This window comes from Crotalus tigris, unplaced genomic scaffold (assembly GCF_016545835.1).
Source record: "Crotalus tigris isolate CLP2741 ecotype Arizona unplaced genomic scaffold, ASM1654583v1 scf7180000019173.45859301935:6455823, whole genome shotgun sequence".
Lineage (NCBI taxonomy): Eukaryota > Metazoa > Chordata > Lepidosauria > Squamata > Viperidae > Crotalus > Crotalus tigris.
In genome coordinates this window covers 2,746,525-2,768,247 of record NW_024097414.1, presented here as the reverse complement: position 1 = coordinate 2,768,247, position 21,723 = coordinate 2,746,525, and the positions used below count along the sequence as shown (strand labels likewise).

The 21,723-nt window shown below is 42.9% G+C and overlaps 1 protein-coding gene across 5 annotated transcripts in view; it reads left to right on the top strand.

Moving 5' to 3' along the window:
* The window catches only part of DNAH3 (dynein axonemal heavy chain 3), a 67,111-nt gene that overhangs the window by 1,097 nt on the left and 44,291 nt on the right, over positions 1 to 21,723 (top strand). For 2 of the 5 annotated variants that reach the window (XR_005558735.1, XM_039360330.1), the window contains exons 1-23: positions 1 to 236; positions 1,041 to 1,168; positions 1,750 to 1,851; positions 3,879 to 4,104; positions 4,418 to 4,490; positions 6,024 to 6,210; positions 7,397 to 7,586; positions 8,297 to 8,492; positions 9,273 to 9,398; positions 10,127 to 10,322; positions 10,612 to 10,791; positions 11,388 to 11,524; positions 11,754 to 11,859; positions 12,586 to 12,764; positions 13,364 to 13,548; positions 14,739 to 14,862; positions 15,919 to 16,072; positions 17,165 to 17,309; positions 17,793 to 18,004; positions 18,774 to 18,865; positions 19,388 to 19,502; positions 20,862 to 20,978; positions 21,478 to 21,657. Coding sequence is in view for 4 of the 5 variants with exons in the window: in XM_039360330.1 (XP_039216264.1) it covers positions 1,136 to 1,168; positions 1,750 to 1,851; positions 3,879 to 4,104; positions 4,418 to 4,490; positions 6,024 to 6,210; positions 7,397 to 7,586; positions 8,297 to 8,492; positions 9,273 to 9,398; positions 10,127 to 10,322; positions 10,612 to 10,791; positions 11,388 to 11,524; positions 11,754 to 11,859; positions 12,586 to 12,764; positions 13,364 to 13,548; positions 14,739 to 14,862; positions 15,919 to 16,072; positions 17,165 to 17,309; positions 17,793 to 18,004; positions 18,774 to 18,865; positions 19,388 to 19,502; positions 20,862 to 20,978; positions 21,478 to 21,657 (3,255 nt within the window). In the remaining variant the exon portion in view is untranslated. Of the gene's footprint in view, positions 237 to 1,040; positions 1,169 to 1,749; positions 1,852 to 3,878; positions 4,105 to 4,417; positions 4,491 to 6,023; positions 6,211 to 7,396; positions 7,587 to 8,296; positions 8,493 to 9,272; positions 9,399 to 10,126; positions 10,323 to 10,611; positions 10,792 to 11,387; positions 11,525 to 11,753; positions 11,860 to 12,585; positions 12,765 to 13,363; positions 13,549 to 14,738; positions 14,863 to 15,918; positions 16,073 to 17,164; positions 17,310 to 17,792; positions 18,005 to 18,773; positions 18,866 to 19,387; positions 19,503 to 20,861; positions 20,979 to 21,477; positions 21,658 to 21,723 lie in introns of those variants that run through there. The other 3 variants (XM_039360332.1, XM_039360331.1, XM_039360334.1) reach the window with 2 other exon arrangements.

The following is a 21,723-nucleotide window of genomic DNA, read 5'->3' as shown; positions in this document are numbered from 1 at the left end:
TAAACAAACCGCCTTTCGCAGGAGCCGCTGGTGAAGATCCAGGCTGGCAGGAATGGCGTGGCAGGGCAGCCAAATGGGCAGAGTGGGGAGGGGGGGTTGTGGGAAGAGCGGAGTCAGGTTGCTTAGCGACAGCAATGCGGTCCCCTCGGTTACCCCGAGCGCGCAAGAAGGGGGAGAGAATGTCGGAGAGCAGAAGTTCTTTCTGAGCTCTGCTTCCCCAGCGCGGACAGGAACAGGTGACTGGGACAGGAGCTGGAGTGGCGGGGAGTCCTCTGGGCCCCTATGTGGCCGTGGCTGAGGTTGAGAAGAGGCAAAAGAAACGGGTGTTTGTTTGCTTTGAAAGTGCCCGGCTTTGCTTTGTCTTTCTTTCTTTCTTTCTTTCTTTCTTTCTTTCTTTCTTTCTTTCTTTCTTTCTTTCTTTCTTTCTTTCTTTCTTTCCTTCCTTCCTTCTCTCTCTCTCTCTTTCTTTTCTTCTGTTGTTTTCTTTCTCCCTCTTCCTTCCTTCTTTCCTTTCTCTTTTCGTTCCTTCCTTTCTCTCTCTCTTTCTCCCTCCTCTCCATTTCCTTCCTTCTTTCCCCTCTTCTCCTTTTTCCTCTCTTTTCTCTCCCTCCTTTCTCTCCTCCTCTCCCTTTCCTTTCTCCTTCCTTCCCATCTTCTCTTTCTTCCTCTTTTCTCTCCCTCCCTCCCTCCCTCCCTCCTTTCTCTCTCTCCTCTCCTCTCCTCTCCTTTTCCTTTCTCCTTCCTTCCTTCCTTCCTTCCCCTCCTTTTTCCACTCTTTTCTCTTCCTCCCTCCTTTCTCCCTCCCTCTCTCTTCCTCTCCTTTCCCTTTCCTTTCTTCTTCCTCCCTCCCTCCCGCTTCAGAATGAGTGTGGATCACTTCCTAGTTCCTAACGATAAGATAACGTTTCTTTCTACCTAGCCTAACTTGGGAGGGGTGTTTGAAAATACATTCAGTGGGTGCCCTCATGAAGGAATATTATAAAAATGGATCGTAGCATAACGGGGGTTGTTTTGACTGTCAACTGGTGTGATTCTTCTAGATGTTTAAAGCCGCAATAAGGATTTATTTTTGGAAAGTTCATTGATCTAATTGATATTTTGGAAGAAGAGGAAGATATCCTAAGAAATATTCAACATGAATCCAAAGGAGATTACCCAAATTTTGAGGGTAAGCCTGAATAATTCTTATGAAAACATTGTCTGGGTTTGCTTATTGTGCCAGAAACACAATCCTGTTTCCGAGATGTAGGCTTCCTGTCTTGTATTTTGCAGGAAGGGGGCCCTAAAGTCTGTTAAAAGTGTGGGATTCTCCCTGGGGTCATCCCGCCTTGATTTTATTCTAAAGCCTCGTAGTTATTATTATATTTTGTATACCATCTTTTGTATACATAACTCAAGGTGGCACAAATACCTAATATTCCTGCCTCTATTTTCCTTACAACAACCCTGTGAGGTGGGTTGGTCTGCTGATCCATTCAAAAATTTGCATGAAGAGAATCCTAAGAAATTTAGGAGCCATCTGACAAATCTTTAAATTCCACAATTGAAAAAGTGGCTTGGATCCAGGATTGGTTTCTAAAAAATGGGTTCGTAATTTTAAAAAAAGCCCAGACTTGGGTTTTGGGTTTTTTTCCCCCAGACCAATTTAAATGCAGGATGGCAGGGGTGAAAACAGGATTGTAGCACTACAATGTTATGATCTAGATACATTTTGCATTTTCTTGAAGCTTTCCCCCCCATATTTTTTAGACACAGACTGATTCTATCTATAATATGAGCCATGCAAAGCAGATACCCGAATTGCCCTCTTTGCCTTCAGTGGCGGCCTCTGATCCCTCCCAACTGTATCAGGTGAGTCCTTGCATTCTTATTAGAAAATAATTATTATAGGAAACCAGCTCGAGAACAATACAGGTCGTTCTTGTTCAGCAACCACAACTGGGACCGGCAACTGTTGTTAACTGAAGCGGTTGCTAAGTGGGAAATCGAGCAATTTAGCAACTGTCGCTTTCCTTTCCCCCACTCACCTCAGCAGCACTGGGATAGCTTGGTGAAAACTGACAAGGTTGATCAGTTTCAAATCTTTCCCTTTTGTTTATTTCCCCTCTGCCATGCTCATCTGGGAGCTGGGATAATTATCCAGAAGGGAATTAATGTGTGTATTTACATTCATTGAAGAGGAAGGGATTATAAGAGAATAAACTGGTTTACAACAGGGAATACACGAAAGAAAACTGTGAGCGCGCCGCACAAAAAGCTTGATATATTCCCATTATATGCCTGCTTATTCACTTGTAATCCTTTCCTCTCCAATTTCTCTGCTGGCAGGGAAGGAGAAAAAGAGCGTCGGGCACTGGAGAGATTGCCTACAGAATTGCTTGGCTTTTTTTTCCCCTCAATCTCACCTCTGCCTGACATTTTTTTTTCCTCCCCACACTTCCAGAGTAGAAAGATTAGAGAAGAAGGGATTAGAAGAGAGTAGCAAGCACATAAGAGGGAATACACATAATGCGGTGGCACTGGCAGCCCTGAGCATGCCAGGCAAACAGCCCAGTGTATTCTTCATTGCCTGCCTGCTTACTTTCTTGTAAATCCGTCTTCTCCAATCTCCCCATTCTGCAAGAGGAAAAAAAAGGAACTGGTCAGACACAGGACCACAGGCTCTGACTGTATTGGCAATCCCACGACCGATGCTTATCGCTAAGTTGCAAATGAAGGCATTGGTTGTAAAGATACTTTGTCAGGACTGTTGTAACTTTGGACTGTTGCTGAACAAAGCAGTTGGTAAATGAGATCTATCTGTATATCAGCTTTCCTTTGCTTCCAAGACCTGCGAAGGTTATAAATAGGAGGATTGGTTTTAAAGTTATTTTTTTCATCACTGTCATAACTGAAAATGGTTGCTAAGCAAGGCAGTGGCTAAAAGAGCATTAACTGTACTCATTGGGCGCAAGCAGTAATCTGGAAAAAAAAAAGAAGATTAATTAGTTTAGTTTGGGGCTTCCTCCATCCTGGGCAAATGGCTGATGCTAGAAATATGGAGTGACTTTTTGTTCAAGGGTTTTGCAGGGAACGAAAGCAAAACTGACTAGCTTCCTAAACTTAATGCCATCCAGACTGTAACGTTGAGTTGCATTTCTCACTTTTGATTTTTTCTCTGGTCGTGAAGTCGAGGACTACTTATACAATTACACATTGTGTTTGGAGAGGCTTAGCAAGAGATTGGATTCAAGTTTGTACAGTGCCTCTGTTTATTTGCTTGAGGAGACAACCAACCGACGTATAGTCCTCTAAGTTATGCAAACTTATGTGGGCGGCTTCATTTGAAGGAGGCAATTGCAGCATTACAAGGAGTTTGCCGGTATTTCTCAGTGATGGAACCTGTTCCTGCACTTCCATCTGGGATATTTTGTCGTGTCTATGCCAGGAAATAAGTTCCCTGCCTAAAACAGAAAGCAATTCCCTCGAAAGGCGTTTTCCCAGGTTACCATGAATTTGTTAAGAGGAAAAGAATTGGGCTATAACAATTGTGCCAGTCTAATGGTTTTCTCAGCGACGACAAATCTATATGTAGTCCTCGAGTTACAGCCGTAACTGGGTCCAGAATTTCTGTTGCCGAGCCAGGCGGTTGTTAAGTTGCATCCGATTTTGCAGAACTGAAGAAGCTTCTTGGATGAGAAGCGAAATGTTTTCAAGAGGAAGAAAAAACCTCCCAAGAATTGCCTTTTGGAAAAGCACCTTTGGGATGCCTTGTTTAGCAACGGAAATTTGAGGCTCAATTTTGGTCGTAAGTGGAGGACCACCTGCCTGCCCTTTGTCCCCATCAGCTTCTCTAATGGAATATCCTGTTTCTTTTCTCCTCCTCGTTCTGGGTTTAGATGATCCAGGAGAGCAGCCACTACCCCACGCTTATGCAACGAGCATCTTGGATGCTGGCAGTGCCCCTGAAGGAACAGTGTCATTTCCGCACGCCAAGCAACTCCATCGCCAACAACTACACCTTGACCGCACGCGACTTGAAGATGAAAGATCTACAGAAGCTGGCTTCCCCTCTCCGAATCAGAAAGGTTTCTGGGACCACCAAACAGAAAGCTGAATGTCCACGTATCCTCCTCAGCTCAACAACGTAGAGCAGAGGTCCGCAACCTTTGGGGTACCAGGGACCGGTTCCATGGAGAGAGCTTTTTCCATGGACGGGAGGAGACATGGTTTTGTGTGTTGTCTGCATCCTGTGGATGGGGCTTTGTTTGTTTGTGTGGACCAGTTGCTGACATGCTGTGGCCCAGTACCGGTTCACAGACTGGGGGTTGGGGATCACAGTGTAAGGATCAATGTCTAATCTGGATTAGCTTTCTTTCTTTTTCTTTTTTTCCCTCTCTTATTTTGATGGAGGCTTTTCTTTAATGGGATCCCCCAGCTGCTAAAGAGTATGCACCCTCCGAAAAGAAGATGAAAATGTATGTAAAGAACCTCGAGGGAGAATATGAAAGGTATTGCTACCTTTATACTTATTCAGTAGGTACGGTTGAACAAGTTACAGCACCCTTGAATAAGCCCATGTTTTGCAAAGTTCACACAGCATTCTCAGCCTTAAAAGAGAGCTTACAAACCGTAATGCTTGGCTTCGCAGGTGTGCTCCCTAAGACGTAGTTCATTTAATCATGGTTTGTGGAATAAGCTACAATTGGCTGTCTTTGCTCGGATATGCTAAGTCAGGAAACAAGGTGTATAAACTTTTAACTTACGCTAGAGCCAGGCAAACTGTATCGTGTCCCCTTGTAGCGAACACGCCCTTGTAACTAACAAGCCTTTCTAACTAACAAGCATAGCCCTCTGGAGGCTTTGTTTGTTTGCTTGCTTGTTTATCAAACTTGTATGCTGCTGATCTCACCAAAGGCGATTCTAGGCAGCTTGCAGACATGGAATACAATGCAGACTAAAAGGTTCCAACGATCGGTCAATTTAAGAAACCCATTAAAATAAAACTAACCAGGATGGAGAGGGAGAGAACCACAGTGCACACAGAGAGGAAATGGGCTGCCCCCTATTCCATCTGCCATATCCCCATGGGGGCCCCGGGCTAGTTGGCACAGCCATGTCTTTGGAGCAGATCTGACCTGGGGGAGCGGGGGGCAGGAAGAAATTCCAGAAAGCGGGAGTACGGCAAAAAAAGGTTCTTTTCCTGGACCCCACCAGCTGAAATTCCTCAGCTGATGGGAACCGCAGCAAGCCACTCCTGCTGGCATGGGGGGGGGGGGCAGGCTAATTCTGTCGGGAGAGGGATAGTTGATTTTTTTAGCTAGCCAGGTTCAGGACTTAAGTGTTGTCCCAACAGTGTTTTTCCAAAAGACAACTGGACTTTCATTTGTCTGAGGGTTTCCTGCCTGAGCAGGGGGTTGGACTAGAAGACCTCCAAGGTCCCTTCCAACTATTCTATTCTATTCTATTCTATTCTATTCTATTCTATTCTATTCTATTCTATTCTATTCTATTCTATTCTATTCTATTCCCTATTTCCTGTTCTATTCTGTTCTATTCTATTCTATTCTATTCTATTCTATTCTGTTCTGTTCTATTCCCTATTTCCTGTTCTGTTCTGTTCTGTTCTATTCTATTCCCTATTTCCTATTCTATTCCCTATTTCCTATTCCTATTTCTGTTCTGTTCCCTATTTCCTGTTCTATTCTATTCTATTCTATTCTATTCCCTATTTCCTATTTCCTATTCTATTCTATTCTATTCTATTCTATTCTATTCTATTCTATTCTATTCTATTCTATTCTATTCTATTCTATTCTATTCTATTCTATTTTCCTTAAAATCGTTTCACTTCTCATCCAAGAAGCTTCTTCAGTTCTGACTCAAACTTCTTGGATGAGAAACAAAACGTTTTCGAGGAAAAAACCCCAAGAAATTCTAGTTGCCTTTTGAAGAAAAAAAAAAAGCACTTTTGGGACAATCCTGACCTGGCTGATGGAGAATCTCCACAGACAGACTCACCTGTTGATTGTGGTTCATTTCAGGGCTGAAACTGTATCCCAAGTGTGCAGTCTGGATCTGTTGAGGTTGGACATTCAAACGGTGGAGGAGGGAGCCCCGTGTTACTCAGACAGCCAGCCTCTGACCCCAGAGCAGCAATTTGTTGTGATGCACCAGCACGAAGAGGAGATCAGCAAAGCACAACAGGAACCCACAGAGGAAGATCTGCAGGTGGCTAAACCAATTTGCAATGGGCATCTTTGATTAGCAGATTTAAATGATACAGAACCAGGATGGTTCCAAAGCTTTCCATTACCAGGTCGTTTTCACGTGGGAGAGCTAGTTTGGTCTCATGATTAAGGCAAATTCTTCCATTTATCTGAGATACACAGTAAAAGGGAATTAGGGAAGTTGACTTTTTCCAACAGAGGAACAGGTGGTCCTCGACTTACAAACATAATGGAGTCTGCCAATTACAAATATATTTGTCCCAGGATCATGTTGCAGAATGGATTCTGCCCGTTCGGGCTGCAAGTTGGAATAGTCATAAAGCAGATCATCACTTGACCAACTGGTTTTATTAGTTTTTTTTGGGGGGGGGGTTCTTTTTTGAGGGAGTCATTAAGCAGACCTGGGGACTTGGGGGCAGTTTTGATCACAGGACACTGCAAATGGCAGGTTGCCGAACACTCAAAATGCAGTCACGTGATTGTGGTGGTGGGGGGCTAGCTATTGGAACTTTGGAACCAGGTGTTAAGTATCTTTGGGGGGGGGTCCATTGTAACTTTGGTCACTAAATGACTGGTCATAAGTCAAGGACTTTTTGTTGTTGTTAGTTGCGAAGCCGTGTCTGACCTATCGCGACCCCATGGACAAAGTTCCTCTGTGCCTTCCTGTCCTCTACCATCTTCTGGAGTCCATTTAAGCTCACGCCTCCTGCTTCAGTGACTCCACCCAGCCACCTCATTCTCTGTCGTCCCCTTCTTGCCCTCCATGTTTCCCAGCATCAGGCTCTTCTCCAGTGAGTCCTTCTCATTAGTTGGCCAAAATGCTTGAGTTTCAACTTCAGGATCTGGCCTTCTAAAGAGCAGTTGGGGTTGGTCTCCTCTAGGACTGACCGGTTTGATCGTCTGGCAGTCCAGGGGACTCGCAGGAATCTTCTCCAGCACCATAGTTCAAAGGCCTCAATTCATTGGTGCTCAGCCTTTCTTATGGTCCAACTTTCACAGCCATATATTTCAACTGCAAGTCAAGGATTACCTGTTCACTTTTTTTCCCCTAATGCGAAAGGCCATCGTACAACATTTAATAGATATTTTGTTGTCTGAATTGGCAGGCAGGAGGATCCCAAGGATTGTAATGCTGCTGATTGATTTTTTTTTTATTTTTTTGAAAATACCTTTTGGGTCTTTTGCAGAGATATTGCTATTACATCCATAAAGGCATTCGGAAAGACATGTTAGCGCTGCAGGATGAAAACGTGCTGAACAATATTTTGACTCGCATCCCAAGTGTTTTCCTCGCCAGCCCGGAGCTGGAGGGGTTATTGAACAGCTTGATGGAAGAAATTCAAAGCGACTACCAGATTTGGCTCATGAAAAACATCGGTGAGTGGAGGGAGGAAAGTGTCCTTGGATGGAGAAATGAAATCGTGAAAGTTCTTGACAGTCGCTTCCTTCAAGTAGAACCCCAGGAATTCAAGTCTTACCTTGAAATTTTAGCTGAGTGAATCAGAGGTTCTGAATGCTGAGCTGGCTAAACTGTAGCTTGAATAATATGCTGGGTAAATGAAATCAGGCCAACCTTCCAAGCTATAAATGATGGTTTCTAGCCATAGCGATTAGATTCATACAACATACTTCTTCAGGGTCAACCCAGGACTTCCTGCAATGCCAGAATGGGGGAATCAGGTTTTGTGTGGCAAGATAGAGTGATTGGCTGGTTTATTTATATTTTTATGTACCGTATGTATGCACCGTATGTATGTATGTATGTATGTATGTATGTATGTATGTATGTCTTTTATTAACACAATCAACTGGACTTAAATATTTGTTTGTTCAGATTAATAAGACACAGGGGTCATTTCAAAGCCATATTATGGAATTGCTTTGTCTATTTTTCTGGCTTTGACCCTTAACATGTCAGGAAAAAATGGCGGACTGCGTTGTTTGGCGACCCCCGTGAAATGGTCGTTCGACCCCAAATGGGGTCCCGACCCACAGGTTGAGAACCATTGGACTATAGCTTTCTAAAGATTGGATTGTGTTTCATTATTTTCTGGTTTGCTTCTAATACCTTGTTCTCTTTGTGCTAGTTGATTACATCTTGATGGATCCAAAGGAGAAGAAAAGACTCTTTATACGCAACATTCCTCAACCTTTTCCCCAACGAGTCATCCGGGCTCCAGTTCCTTGGCACAAAATTTACCAAGAAACCAAAATCTGGAACGAGACCCATCTCTTCACAGTTAATCCTATGATGCTCGCTCTGCAGCAACTCTGGTTTACTGAGTGAGTGCTCCTGCTTAACAATATTTTTTTTGCTATCCTTAAATAAGCTTCGAGGCAGGTCCTCTTGTCACAACCTCAGCTGATCCTCAGCTCGTGACTAGTGGTAGTCCTCAACTATCAACCATTTGTTTAGCGAAGTTGTTTGGTCATTTAGGGACTTTCCGAAGTTACAACAGCACTGAAAAAAGCGACGTAGGACTATTTTTCACACGGCCATTGCAACATTCCTTATGTGATCAAAATTCAGAGGCTTGGCCATTGACTCGTATTTATGACAGTCGCAGTGTCCCGGGGTCACGGTATCCCCTTTTGCGACCTTCTGAGGTAACAACTGCAATGAAAGGTCACCAAACAATTCAACGACAAACAGTTTGGTTTTGGAAGTTGCAGTAGCACTGAATAATCTGACTTACAACCAGTCCTCACACTTATGACCATCACAGCATTTCCACGGTCAAGTAATCAAAATTCAGTCAGGAAGCAATGGGCAGGTATTTAAGACCATTGCAGCATCACATGGGATCATGAGACGTGGTGGTACAGTGGTTACGAGTGCAGGACTGCTGACTACCGGCTGCCTGCAGTTCGATCCTGACTGGGTCAAGGTTGACTCAGCCTTCCGTCCTTCCGATGTCGGTAAAATGAGGACACCGATTGTTGGGAGGGCATTAGGCTGACTCGGTTTTCTTCTGCAATTCAGTGCTTCGATTCTAAGAGGCATAAACTCCTCGGCACAGTTCTAAATGACACAAATTGTGTGACTCTCTCTCTCCCATCCAGGTTTACGGATCTGAGATTTGTTCGTACCAAGGAGATCCTACAGGGCGATTTGCCCCTCCTACCAAGTGAATTTGAAGAGCTGATCCAAAGGCAGTGCCAGGAAGCTCACGAAATCCTTCAGACCAGGTTAGAAATATTCCAGCCGTGCCCCAATGACGGGCAGTCCTGGACTCGCGCCCGCAGTGCAGCCCAAACTTTCTGTGACGAGAAACATTTGCTAAGTGAATCTTGCCCCGTTTTACCAACTCACTTGCTGCAGCGTGTCAACGCTGCTAACATCGGATGTTTTGCATTGACAACAGCTGGAAATGTAGCCATCTTTTTCCCCTTTGCTTTTAGAGTTAGATGATGTGAACGAGAGTTCAGCTAGACATAACAACACTAAGCTTAACGTGAGAATCAAGGTTATTGAGCCCAGAGCTGATAAAGAATTGGCGGGGTGGGGAACTGGAGAGGAAGCCCGCATTTCAAGCTAATTGGGGAATGTGATTTATGACTGTTAATTCTTCTTCTTCTTGTGCCATATCCGTTATCGGACGTTGGCGATCATGTTGGCGATCCTGTTTTTATCAGCAGCCACACGAAAAAGTGCTGCTGAGTTTTATCCAAACCAGTCCCTTAGATTTTGAAGCCACAATGTTCTTCTTCTGCCTGGACCTTGTTTGCCTTCAATCTTTCCCTGGAGGATTAAATGGACTGTTAATTGGAGTAGGGGAATTCGGTTTTTGGCTTCGATTATGCAGTGCCGATATTATGCTATATGATCCCAAGGCCTTTGCAATTCGTCTCATTGAACTGTTGCCCCCCTCAAAAAAAAAATACCTGGGCAAGTGACACTTTCCCTGTCATTACAGGTGGATCCCCAAGTGTGCAGAACTTTTTGTGGAGCAGAAAGAGAAGTGGTTGCACCTGGCCCCGCAGAATGACTTAGATTCCTCTCAGCAAATAGAGGAATACTTCGCTTCGGTGGCCATCCTGATGTCCTTGCAGCTGAGGGAGATGGTCATCAATTCTCTAGAGGATCTCATTGACTTTTTTAAGATACACAAGGTAGGTTGTGGAGGACAGGTAGGCCTCGCCTTATGACCACAAACGGAGCCCCAAATTTCCCTTGTTGAGCAAGACATTCATTAAGTGAATTTTGCCCCATTTTATAAGCTTTCTTGCCCTGGTTGTTAAGCGAATCACACAGTCGTTGAGTGAATCTGGCTTCCCCAATTGACTTGGCTTGTCAGAAGGTCGCAAAAGGGGATCGCTAGGGCCCCAGATCCCGAAAACCGATCCTTTCTGGTTATTCCCTGCCTAGGATCTCATGATTTCTTTCCTTCTTTCTCTTGAGGATGGCAATGATTTCGGTGATGTTTATCAAGACATGCAGTTCTTCATTCCTCAAATATTGGTCCTTAAACTAGACGTGGAAGATCCATCTATTATATTTGATCCTGACGTGCAGTCTTTGTGGGATCTAGTCTACCGCTGTTTTCTTGAGATTCTCAAACATTCTGAAAGTCTCCCAAAGGTATGCTGAAGATAAGATAAGATAAGCTTTATTGTCATTTTTTTTACTGTGGGCACAACGGCACACCTCAAAAATGAAATTTAGTTGCCCGCTCTCAAAGTGAAACACATACATGACACACACCTAAACATACTATGTACAACATATATATAGACCCAGACCCCTACACATACATAGCAAACAAATATTAAATACTGTCCATCTTGAATATATAACGGAAGGAGGAAGCTTAAGAGATCACAAGGTTAATGCTGTATGGAATGAAACTATGGCTGATTCTGGATGTTCTACTACGGATACCATGGAGCCTCCTCCCAGAAGGTAACAAGGAAAACAGGTCATGAAGAGGATGTGTGGTATCCCAGATGGTCTTGTGGACCCTGCTCAAACAACGCTTCTGTGCTATGTCCTGGATGGGAGGGAGGGAATGCCAATGATCTTTTCTGCTGTCCTCACCACTCTCTGCACCGCCTTCCTATCTGAAGCAGTGATGTTTTCAAAGGAGTAACAAGGCTGGGTTCACGTCTTGGGTTATTCCATGCTTGAACTCTTGAAGAAGTCACCATAGACCGGGGTCCCTGTCTATTTTATTTTAGGTTCAAGTGAAACTTTTCCCAGAGTTAAAAGGAGAGGACCTGATTCTTCGCACTGTCAACAAGGATGAAATGTTGGTGGCGAGCTATGTACAAAAAACTGCAGAGATATTTCATCTCAACCTAATCGGTCCACAGAAGTAAGTTTGCAGAAATAAAAGAATGCAGGACAGAGGAGATTTCCCCGTATTTAATTCCAGAAATTTTTCCTCTGCCGTTCCTTTCTGAACTTCTCCTGATGTTTCCCATCTGGCAGAGATTCCTGTGGGGTGGGGGGAAGATGGTGGCCACCATTTCATTCCATTCTGTGATTTCTCTTTTAAATCACTTTAAATAATTTCTTTTCCACACGATCTTTCTGCATTGAAGATACTTGAATGTATACAGGAAATACAACGATCTCTTGAATAACAATGCCGACAAGGAGGTGACTGATTTTTTAAGCAAAAGGCACGACCTGGAAGACTTTGTAGAGGTATGGCTTTTTCTTGGGCAAAAAATGCATTTTTGTGCTCACGTAATCCTAGGAACAGCACGCGTAGAAAAAAAGCATGTACAGGGAGTCCTGCATTTACAACCACAACGGAGCCCCCAATTTCTGTTGTTAAATGAGTTTTGCCCCATTTTTACAACCTTTCTTGCCACAGTTGTTAAGTGGATAGCTGCAGTTGATAAGTTACCCAGTTGTTAAGTTGAATCTGGCTTCTCCCACTGACAATAGAATAGAATGGAATGGAATGGAATGGAATGGAGTGGAGTGGAGTAGTGGAGTGCAGTGGAGTGGAGTGGAGTGGAGTGGAATGGAATGGAACGGAACGGAACAGAATGAGGGATAGAATGGAATGGAATGGAATGGAATGGAATGGAATAGAATAGAATAGAATAGAATAGAATAGAATAGAATAGAATAGAATAGAATAGAAATAATGGAGTGGAGCAGGAATAGAACAGAACAGAACAGAACAGAACAGAACAGAACAGAACAGAACAGAACAGAACAGAATAGAATAGAATAGAATAGAATAGAATAGAATAGAATAGAGCTGGAAGCGACCATGGAGGTCTTCTAGCCCGGCCAGTTGTAAGTGTAAAAAACAGTTCTGGAGGAAAATGGAATTTGCTCTGAGTTGCCAAGTCAATTAATGGAAATCCTTAACTTTTTCTTTTTTCCCCTGCTGTAACCATCCCTGTCACCTGGCAGAAAATTGATGGCTTGACCAAACTGAAGAAGGAAATTGCTTCCTTGCACGTCACCGTCCCGTTGGCTCTCTTCTGCCTGGACGCTTTGAAACTGAACGAAGAACTTTGCACTCGGACCCAGCGGCTGAAGGACAGATTGATTGAGTTTGAAGTGGAGGAAAACAGGAACCTCAACAAGAGGTATGGCTAAGATCAGTTCTTCACCCGAGAGGATGGAGAATTTCCGGCATGAGGGATCGCCTTGGAAGGACCTGTAATTGCAGTGGAAGTGTACGCAGGCAGGTTCCACTTTGCATATCGTCACAAAAGAATAAATAGCAAATAAGCTGTGCAGATGGGATTAGAACACAGACAATCCTCGATTTACAGCCAATTTATAGCCATTCATTTAGGGACCAAAGTTACAATGGGAGTGAAAAAAAATGACTTAGGTTTTTCAGGTTTACGACTGTTGCAGCGTTCCTGCGGTCATGTGACCAAAATACTGACGTTTGGCAACCGACTCGTATTTATGACGGTTGCAGTGTTCCTGGGGCCATGTGATTCCTTTTTTGTGTCCCTTCTGACAAGAAAGTCAGTGGGGAAGCCAGTCAACAACCCTGTTGTCCACTTAGCATTTGCCAGGATTCACAGCGCACGTGGCAAGAAAGATCCTGAAATAGGGCGAAACCCGCTTAACCGCTGTCTTGCTTGGCCACGGAAAAATTGGGTTCACTTTTTGCTCGTCAGTTGAGACCGACTTGTCATTTGTAATCTCTGCCTTCTTCCTTCGTTTCAAGCATTTGCAACCAGTACAATATCATCGCGGACAAAGTCAGCGAAGTGCCTTTGACCACCGAGCAGCTGGTGGAGCTGACAGCCTACCTGAAGAAATCCAGCGAAGTCACCGTCTTCAAGCTGCGCCGTGAAATCCGAGAAGCCATTTACCGGCTGGAGTTCCTGATGGACTACGCCGACCTTCCTAGTATGTTTTGGGACAGATGATTGGACACAGAAGGAATTTGTCCCTGATGCATAAGCTCTCAGTGTACATGCAAGCAACAAGTGATAAATCACGATCATAATTATCCTAAGATACGTTCATCGGCAATCATAAGAGACAACACTTAGCGGTAGTCCTAGGCTGCTAAATAAGCAATCTACATAAATCATACTAGGATATTAAACAAAACAATATACATCGTAAGATACAAAGCAGCAAAGTTATGGTCATAAGAGGGTAAGGAAATAGGTAATAGGAAAGAGGAGAAGAATAGAATTAGAATAACAATTGTGGTAGTAAGTTGTGGACTACCTGGACATCTGCCTAGCTAAGGATTTGATAGGGAGACAATAACAGAATGACGGAGTTGGAAGGGACCTTGTAGGTCATCTAGTCCAACCCCCTGCCCAAGCAGGGGACCCAGATGGCAGCCCAGTCTCTTCTTGAAAGCTTCCAGTGATGAAACTCCCACAACATCTGAAGGCGATAAACAGGCTTCTGGGACAAAGCTTGGCCTTGGAACGTCTGCCCGTTGGTTCTTCTTGAGAGCCTTGCCCAATCTCTCTAGATGGGGTTAGAATTTGTGGTGACTAGGAAGCAGAAGCCACTGTCAGACTTGATCCCCAAGAAAGAAGGACACTTGACTCCGTAGGTGTTAGACCAAAGGTACTTTTACTAGAGATGTTGAGTGCAGCGCGAGCGAGGCAAGCTCAGGCAAGGAAAACCGGGCGAAAATCATATGTATTGAAAGCAATCCCCAATGCCCCCAAACCCTCCCCCTTGGGAGAGTGGCCCAATTGGGTCCTGTTCCAATGTTTTGGGGATGTGGTGCGTCTGGAGCCACAGCAAATTCCTTTCCCAAGTCCTTGGAAGGAGGAAGTTCCTGTCAGGATCCATACTCCCCAATTTCCCACAAAATTCCTTCACACCTCCGGCACTCTTCCCCTCCCAAAGGCTTCCTCCCCCCTGGCTATGGCAGTTGCTAGCGAGCTTCAAAGAAGGCAACGATAGGCAGCTGGCAGGATTCCCAAGAAGTTGGATCTGCTTGGAAGACCACCCTGATACAAGGGGACATCATAGATGCGAGGAGAGTCTGGATCCCCGTTAGCGTGCCTAGTCTTGGGATGTTTTCTTGGTCAAATAGAGAAATGAATGCTGTTTTCATCTGCTAGGTGAAGACATCAGACTAAATAGTACAGTTCTTCACTGGCCCGACGGGATTGAAGACATCTTTGATATCAGTCGGAACCAACTCATGAACAGGAGAGAACAAGTCGAGATTGCTCTGATTAAAAGGTGGGTTACAGACTCCCCGGGAGCAGAGATTAACTTTCACCAAGTGGACCTGATCCATATGTCTCGGCTCGAGGTGGATCTTTAACGTGATCGGAGGTTTCCACCTGAGGCTTGGGAAGTTGCAGAAAGAACATGGATATATATGCAGAAAAACAATGAAAAAGGGATATAATTGATGGGAAAGGAATGAAAACGGAGCCAGAATCTTAGGAAAACTGCTCTTGAGTCAAGGGGGATCACTAAAATGAGAGTGAGCAGGCCACATCCCTTTTGGAAATGTAACAATTGAAACAACAGCCATTATAATTAGGGGTTAAGCGTGAAAAATGGTTGCAGGAATTGGGTATGTCTAGTCTAGTGAAAAGAAGGACTAGGGGAGACATGATAACTGTCTTCCAATATTTGTGGGGCTGCTACAAAGAAGAGGGGGTCAAGCTATTCTCCAAAGCCCCTGAAGACGGGACAAGAAGCAACGGATGGAAACTAATCAAGGAGAGAAGCAACCTAGAACTAAGGAGAAATTTCCTGACAGTGAGAACCATCAATCAGTGGAATGGCTTGTCTTTAGAAATTGTAGGTGCTCCAACACTGGAGGTTTTTAAAAAGAGATTGGACAACTATTTGTCTGAAATGGTATAGGTCAGGGGTAGGCAATCTTGGCTCTTTTATGACTCATGGACTTCAGCTCCCAGAATTCCTAAGCCAGCATGGCTGTCTCAGGAATTCTGGGAGTTGAAGTCCACGAGTCATAAAAGAGCCAAGGTTGCCTACCCCTGGTATAGGTTCTTCTGCTTCAGCAAGGGTTTGGACTAGAAGACCTCCAAGGTCCCTTCCAACTCTGATAATGATAATGATGATTGTGAGGAGGATGATAAAAAGCATAATGTAAACGTTTTTATGGTCTACGTCCAATCTGTTATAAAATCTACATAATATCCCCCATGTGATGATGCTAGAGATGAAGTAGTCCTTGAAGACCTGTTCTTATTTTAACTGAGAAACAAAATTTTAGATGGCTTTTTTAAAAAAAAAAAAATTATCTTTACTCCGAACCAGATGCTCTGAATTTGAAGCTATCCTTGAAAGTTATAACAAGGAAGTGGAAAGTTTTCGGAAGAAGGACGTCATGACCATGGAAGAAATGAAGAATAATGTGGAAAAATTCACTGAGTTGTCAAAGAATTTGGACCATGCTCTTTTGGAATATGAGGTTGGTCACCCTAGACTTCATGAGCTAAGCATGTACCTAAATTATTTCAGAAAGACTAATCCACATAAATTGATGGATAGACTGTGTGACATCAGGTTGATGTTGACTCTTAGTGACCATATAGATAGATTCCTCCATGATGATCTGTCCTTAACATTGTCCTTCAGGCCTCCCTACCTGGCCCTTCAGGTCTTCCCTAACTTGCTCCTTCAGATTTTCCTTAACTTGGTCCTTCAGGTCCTCTAATCCTGGATCTAAATTATTTCAAAAAGACCACCCCACGGAAATTGATAGACAGACTATGTGCCATAAAGCAAGTGTTGACTCTTAATGACTGCGTAGATAGATTTCTCCATGATCATCTGTAGTCCTTAATGTAGTCCTTTCATAGTTCCAAGAGCGTGGTCCATTGCTCCTTTTATTGAGTCTACCCATTTTGTTGTTGGTTGTCTTCTTCTCTTTCCTTCCACCTTTCCCAGCATCTTTACCTTTTCCAGACATTTTACTGATGTGTCTCAAGTAGGATCATTTGAGCCTGCTCATCTGTGCCCTGAGGGAAAATTCTGGGTTTTCATTTGTTGAATGATCCATTGGGTTATTTTCCTGGTATTTTCAGGAGTCTTCTCCAGTGCCACAATTCAGAGGCATCAAATATTCTTTCGGCTTCCTGCTTCTTCTGGTTTATTGATTTTTTTAACATAATTACCTTAATATTTGTTAAACAGCGTGTTGTCTGGGTTTATATTTAAAAAGCAATCAATTAGAATTAATTTTTATAATTCTGTAGTCCACATAACAGCTTTGCTTGATTTTCTCTTCTTCCAATACTATTCTCTTTTGCCAACCTTGAATTAATAACAATTCTTATTCTTTGGATAAATAACAATTAAATATAAACATTTTTTCCTAATATTTCTGCAAATAATAACCACATCGATATAAAGCTTCTTTTCTAACGGATCATCTTGATTGCCTCGTCACAGATCCTGTTTACAAAATTCTTATTTAAATTTGTTTCCCCCCACAAGGAGAAGCTTCCTGCTTCTTTAAAGTCACGCAAACCTATGTCTGAACTGCTGTTAATTTTAACAGACCATCAATAAGGAAGAGGAATTACTTGAGCGGGAGAAAAGTCAGTTTCCTCTGCTGCAAACCATCATTTCACACAAGATCCCGTTCGAGCAGCTTTGGGTCACCGCTTACCACTTCCATGTGAAGTCTGAGGAATGGATGAATGGTGAGGCTTTATTAAAATAATATAGAACGAGTCCTCAACATGACAACTTATGTCTTTTTCCAACAGGTATTTGTTAGAAGTTGTTTCCTTGTCAAAACAGCTTTCTAAAAACCTTTTCTTTCTTTGTTATCTTTGAGGCTCCCTTTTCTCCAATTAGAATCCCTGCACAAGGACCCGACCATCTTAAAAATTATATAATTCAAAAGAATATTATTCTGCTTATTTACCAGCTCCAGCCAACCGTTTCTTGAGTGCTGATAGGGAGGGGAAGGATTTATAATTTATAATTCCTGCTGCTGTCACCTTAATGTCACATTAATTCCGCTGTCCCATTAATGCAGAAGGATTGTTTCTAATGCATATTTTCATGGAATTCAGAATGTGTCAAAACTAATTGGTTTTGATAGCATGCTCCTGCTTATAACCAGCTGCGGGCGCTTTCTTCTAATATTTATATGTATTTCTTTGCATTTCTGCATGCAGGGCCTGTCCTACAGTTGAATGCGGAAGAAATCACGGAGGACGTCGCCAATATGTGGCGAACCATGTACAAATTGACAAAGACCTTTATAGATCTTCCTGGCCCCAAGCGGATGGCGGAGAACGTGAAATATAAAATTGACAAATTCAAGCAACATCTGCCCGTCCTTTCAATTGCCTGCAATCATGGGATGAAAGACCGACATTGGGAACAGGTTGGCTGATCTGAACAATATCCGACGTGCTCAGTTGTTAAGGTTGTGTGTGTTGGTTGCAAGCTGTCAGCCCTCTGAGGTAGGCCCAGTTCAGAAACAGATGACACCTAGATTGAAGGCTACTTTTATTAGAATGACTAGAAAACAGGTAGCCGGACTACCTGTGAGGGTGAAGGTTCATTCTCTGAGCTTGGTTTCCGGATGTTTCATTGCCAGGCTAAGTAACATCATCAGTGGAGTTTAGGGAATATCATTGTCAGTGTTCTATTTGTAAGGGCTTCGTGTGGTCAGCATACATTAAAAGTTCAATTAGGGTTTGTCACTTGTCATTTAAAGTGATAATAAAGTTTCCTACTCTACTCTACTCTACTCTGTTTCCCCATCCATAATGTTCCTTCTATTCTGTTCTATTCTATTATGTTATGTTATGTTCTGTTCTGTTCTACTCTACTCTGCTCTACTCTACTCTACTGTATTCTGCTCTATTCTACTCTACTCTATTTCCCCATCCATAATGTTCCTTCTATTCTATTCTATTCTATTCTATTCTATTCTATTCTATTCTATTCTATTCTATTCTATTCTACTCTACTCTACTCTACTCTACTCTACTCTACTCTACTCTACTCTACTCTACTCTACTCTACTCTATTCTAATTATTTTCTAACAAGCCTGAAGACAGCAGTGCCATTATTCCCATAAAATTTAGGATTTTCATCCATTTCTCCTGACGGTCTCTGTAATGCTTATCCCCCTTCTGATTTCCAGATCAGTGAGATTGTGGGCTATGAGATACGGCCAGATGAAACTACTTCATTGATGAACATGTTGGAATATGGACTATCAAAATATATTGACAAGTAAGGAACCCCCCCCCAATCCTTTGTCCTTGTTTGCTGAAACCAAAGACCAAATATGAATCAAACCACTGGTTCATATTTATCACATTTACAGAGTCCCAGGGTCAAGCAATCCCCTTTGGTGACTTTCTGACAAGTAAAATCAACGGAGAAGCTGAATTCACTTAACAACCATGTTTACTAATTTAACAACTGCAGTGATTCAACTTAACAACTGTGGCAAGCAAGGTTGTAAAATGGAGCAAGGCTCACTTAACAACTGTCTTGCTTAGCAACAGAAATTTGGGACTCAGTTGCCATCATAAGCTGAGAGTTACCTGTACAGGAAAAGGCAAAGAATATATTTTCCTGATTGCATTTTGCAAAATGTTCCCCTTCTTCTCTTTTAGCGGCCCGAGCATCTGTCTTCCTGGATAACGGGGCTAAGCTACAAAGCCAAAGCAGAGGAAGTTGGATGTTCTTTTTCTTTCCTTCCAAGAGTATCAGGTGCCAACCTGGCTAACTTTCTCCTTTCCATTGTAGAATTGAGCCAATCGGTGCAGCTGCCAGTAAAGAATATTCCTTAGAGAAAAACATGGAAAAGATGAAATCGGAATGGGTCAACATCCGCTTCACTTTTGTGAAATACAGGGATACGGTCAGTATTTTTGTTTGTTTGCTTGTTTTGTCATTGAATTCTGTTTTGATCTGACTCATATTTTTCATAGAAGGCGTTGACTTCCTTGGACTCTGCTCCTGATCTGGCCATATAGCAGTGGCCAAAATTGTGGAAACCCTTTGGGAAAAGTATACGGTAGAAATGCCACCTTTGGTTGAGTTTCCACTCATTTTTCTTCTAATTTCTTTATAACTGTAGTCTTGTTCACTTAACAATACTATTTTACATCGCTTTCTGGGCGACCAGTCAACTCTTTGCACCATTACTTTAATCTTATTATGTTTTACAAGCTCACTAAATGAAAGAACACACACAAAAAAAATCCAACCAACTTGATAGCGATCACATAAGAGACTGACAAATGTCCTCCTCTCAGTTTCAATACATGACATCAATTATTGAATCCTACTGTGATCTGATTGGCTCATGGCCAAAACAAGATGACACCTGATTGGCTCTCTAAACACTCATGCTCATTGGCTGATCATAAGAGATCGTAAGAGAAAGAATTGGTGTAGAACTAATCTTAAACTACATGCACAAAGAGCAAGTTAAGTGTTTTGCTTGCCTAGAGAGAAAGCTGTGGGATTCTGTATCATACAAAAAGAGGAGAAAGCCAAAGAATACGAGACAGACCCAGAAGAAGATGAAGAGATGACATCAAGACACACTACAGCACCATCAAATAATAATGATTGAAGCTGCCAGAAGTAAAGTTCCAGAATTTTGTATTTCCCTCAATACTTGAAGTGGTAAAAGAGGAGGAGGAGGAGGAGGAGGAGGAGGAGGAGGAGGAGGAGGAGGAGGAGGAGAAGAAGAAGAAGAAGAAGAAGAAGAAGAAGAAGAAGAAGAAGAAGAAGAAGAAGAAGAAGAAGAAGAAGAAGAAGAAGAAGAAGAAGAAGAAGAAGAAGAAAGAGGAGGAGGAGAAGAAAGGAGGAGGAAGAGAAAGAGGAGGAGAAGGAGACAGGTTTTGGAGAGACGGACAGCCCTCCTATCATCAGACACCATAGTTTCCGATACAGATGGTAGATGGAAATCAAGGAGAGAAAATATGAAGCTGTGTCAGGGTCTACTTTTGTAGAATTGAGATCACAAGGAAGCAAAGAATTAGACAGGAAGCATAGTAGATTATTAATGTAATGAATTTGTTCTCAAGATGAGCATCCTTTGGACATATGGACTCAACTTTCAGGATTCCACGGCCAACAAGGCTCTTGAAGTCTACATCTGCAGGATGATGACTCCAATAGTTATATTGAGGAGTGAAAAAGGGGTTTTAAAATCCTAGAAATCGATGCGTCAAAATAATTTCCCTGCAACCCACCGTTTTTCTTGCAGGATACCAGCATCCTCTCGGCCATTGATGACATTCAACTTTTGCTGGATGACCACATCATCAAGACGCAGACCATGTGCGGCTCTCCGTTTATCAAGCCGATTGAAGCAGAATGTCGGGCAAGTAGCCTAACAGAGGCCTGGGGCATAGATCAGAATCCAACCTCAGGGCTGAAATAGATGGTAGATTGTTTTGTTCAAGCTGGCCTCAATTTGGCCTCCTCAAAGGATCCAACGGCTGAACAATTGAAGGTGCAGTTTTGTAAATCTGGCTAATCAAATCACATAGATCAAACAGGAACACCATTTATGTCAATTTTAATGTTTTGGGTAGGGGGTTAAAAATAGCAATAGCACTTAGATTTATATATCTCTTCACACTGCTTTACAGCTGTCTCTGAACGGTTTACACAGTCAGCCTGTGGCCCCCAACAATCTGGGTCCCTATTTTACCGATCTTGGAAAGATGGAAGGTTGAGCCAACCTGGAGCCAGTCAGGATCAAACTGCTGGCAGTTGGCAGAATTCACCTGCAATACTGCATTCTAATCACTGCACCACCATCGCACTTTGATAAGCCCTTTGAGTGCTGAAATGAAGTCAGGTTTTTTTTTTTTCAGAGGTGGGAAGAAAAACTTCTCCTGATGCAGGAAATTTTGGACAACTGGTTAAAATGTCAGGCAACCTGGCTCTACCTGGAACCCATCTTTAGCTCTGAGGACATTATTGCTCAAATGCCCGAAGAAGGCCGAAAATTTGGAATAGTAGACGCTTACTGGAAGGACATCATGGCCCAAGCGGTAGGGATTTATTTGCCTTTTGCCTGCTGGTTTATGAAATCCCCATTTCAGAATTTTGTCCGCCGT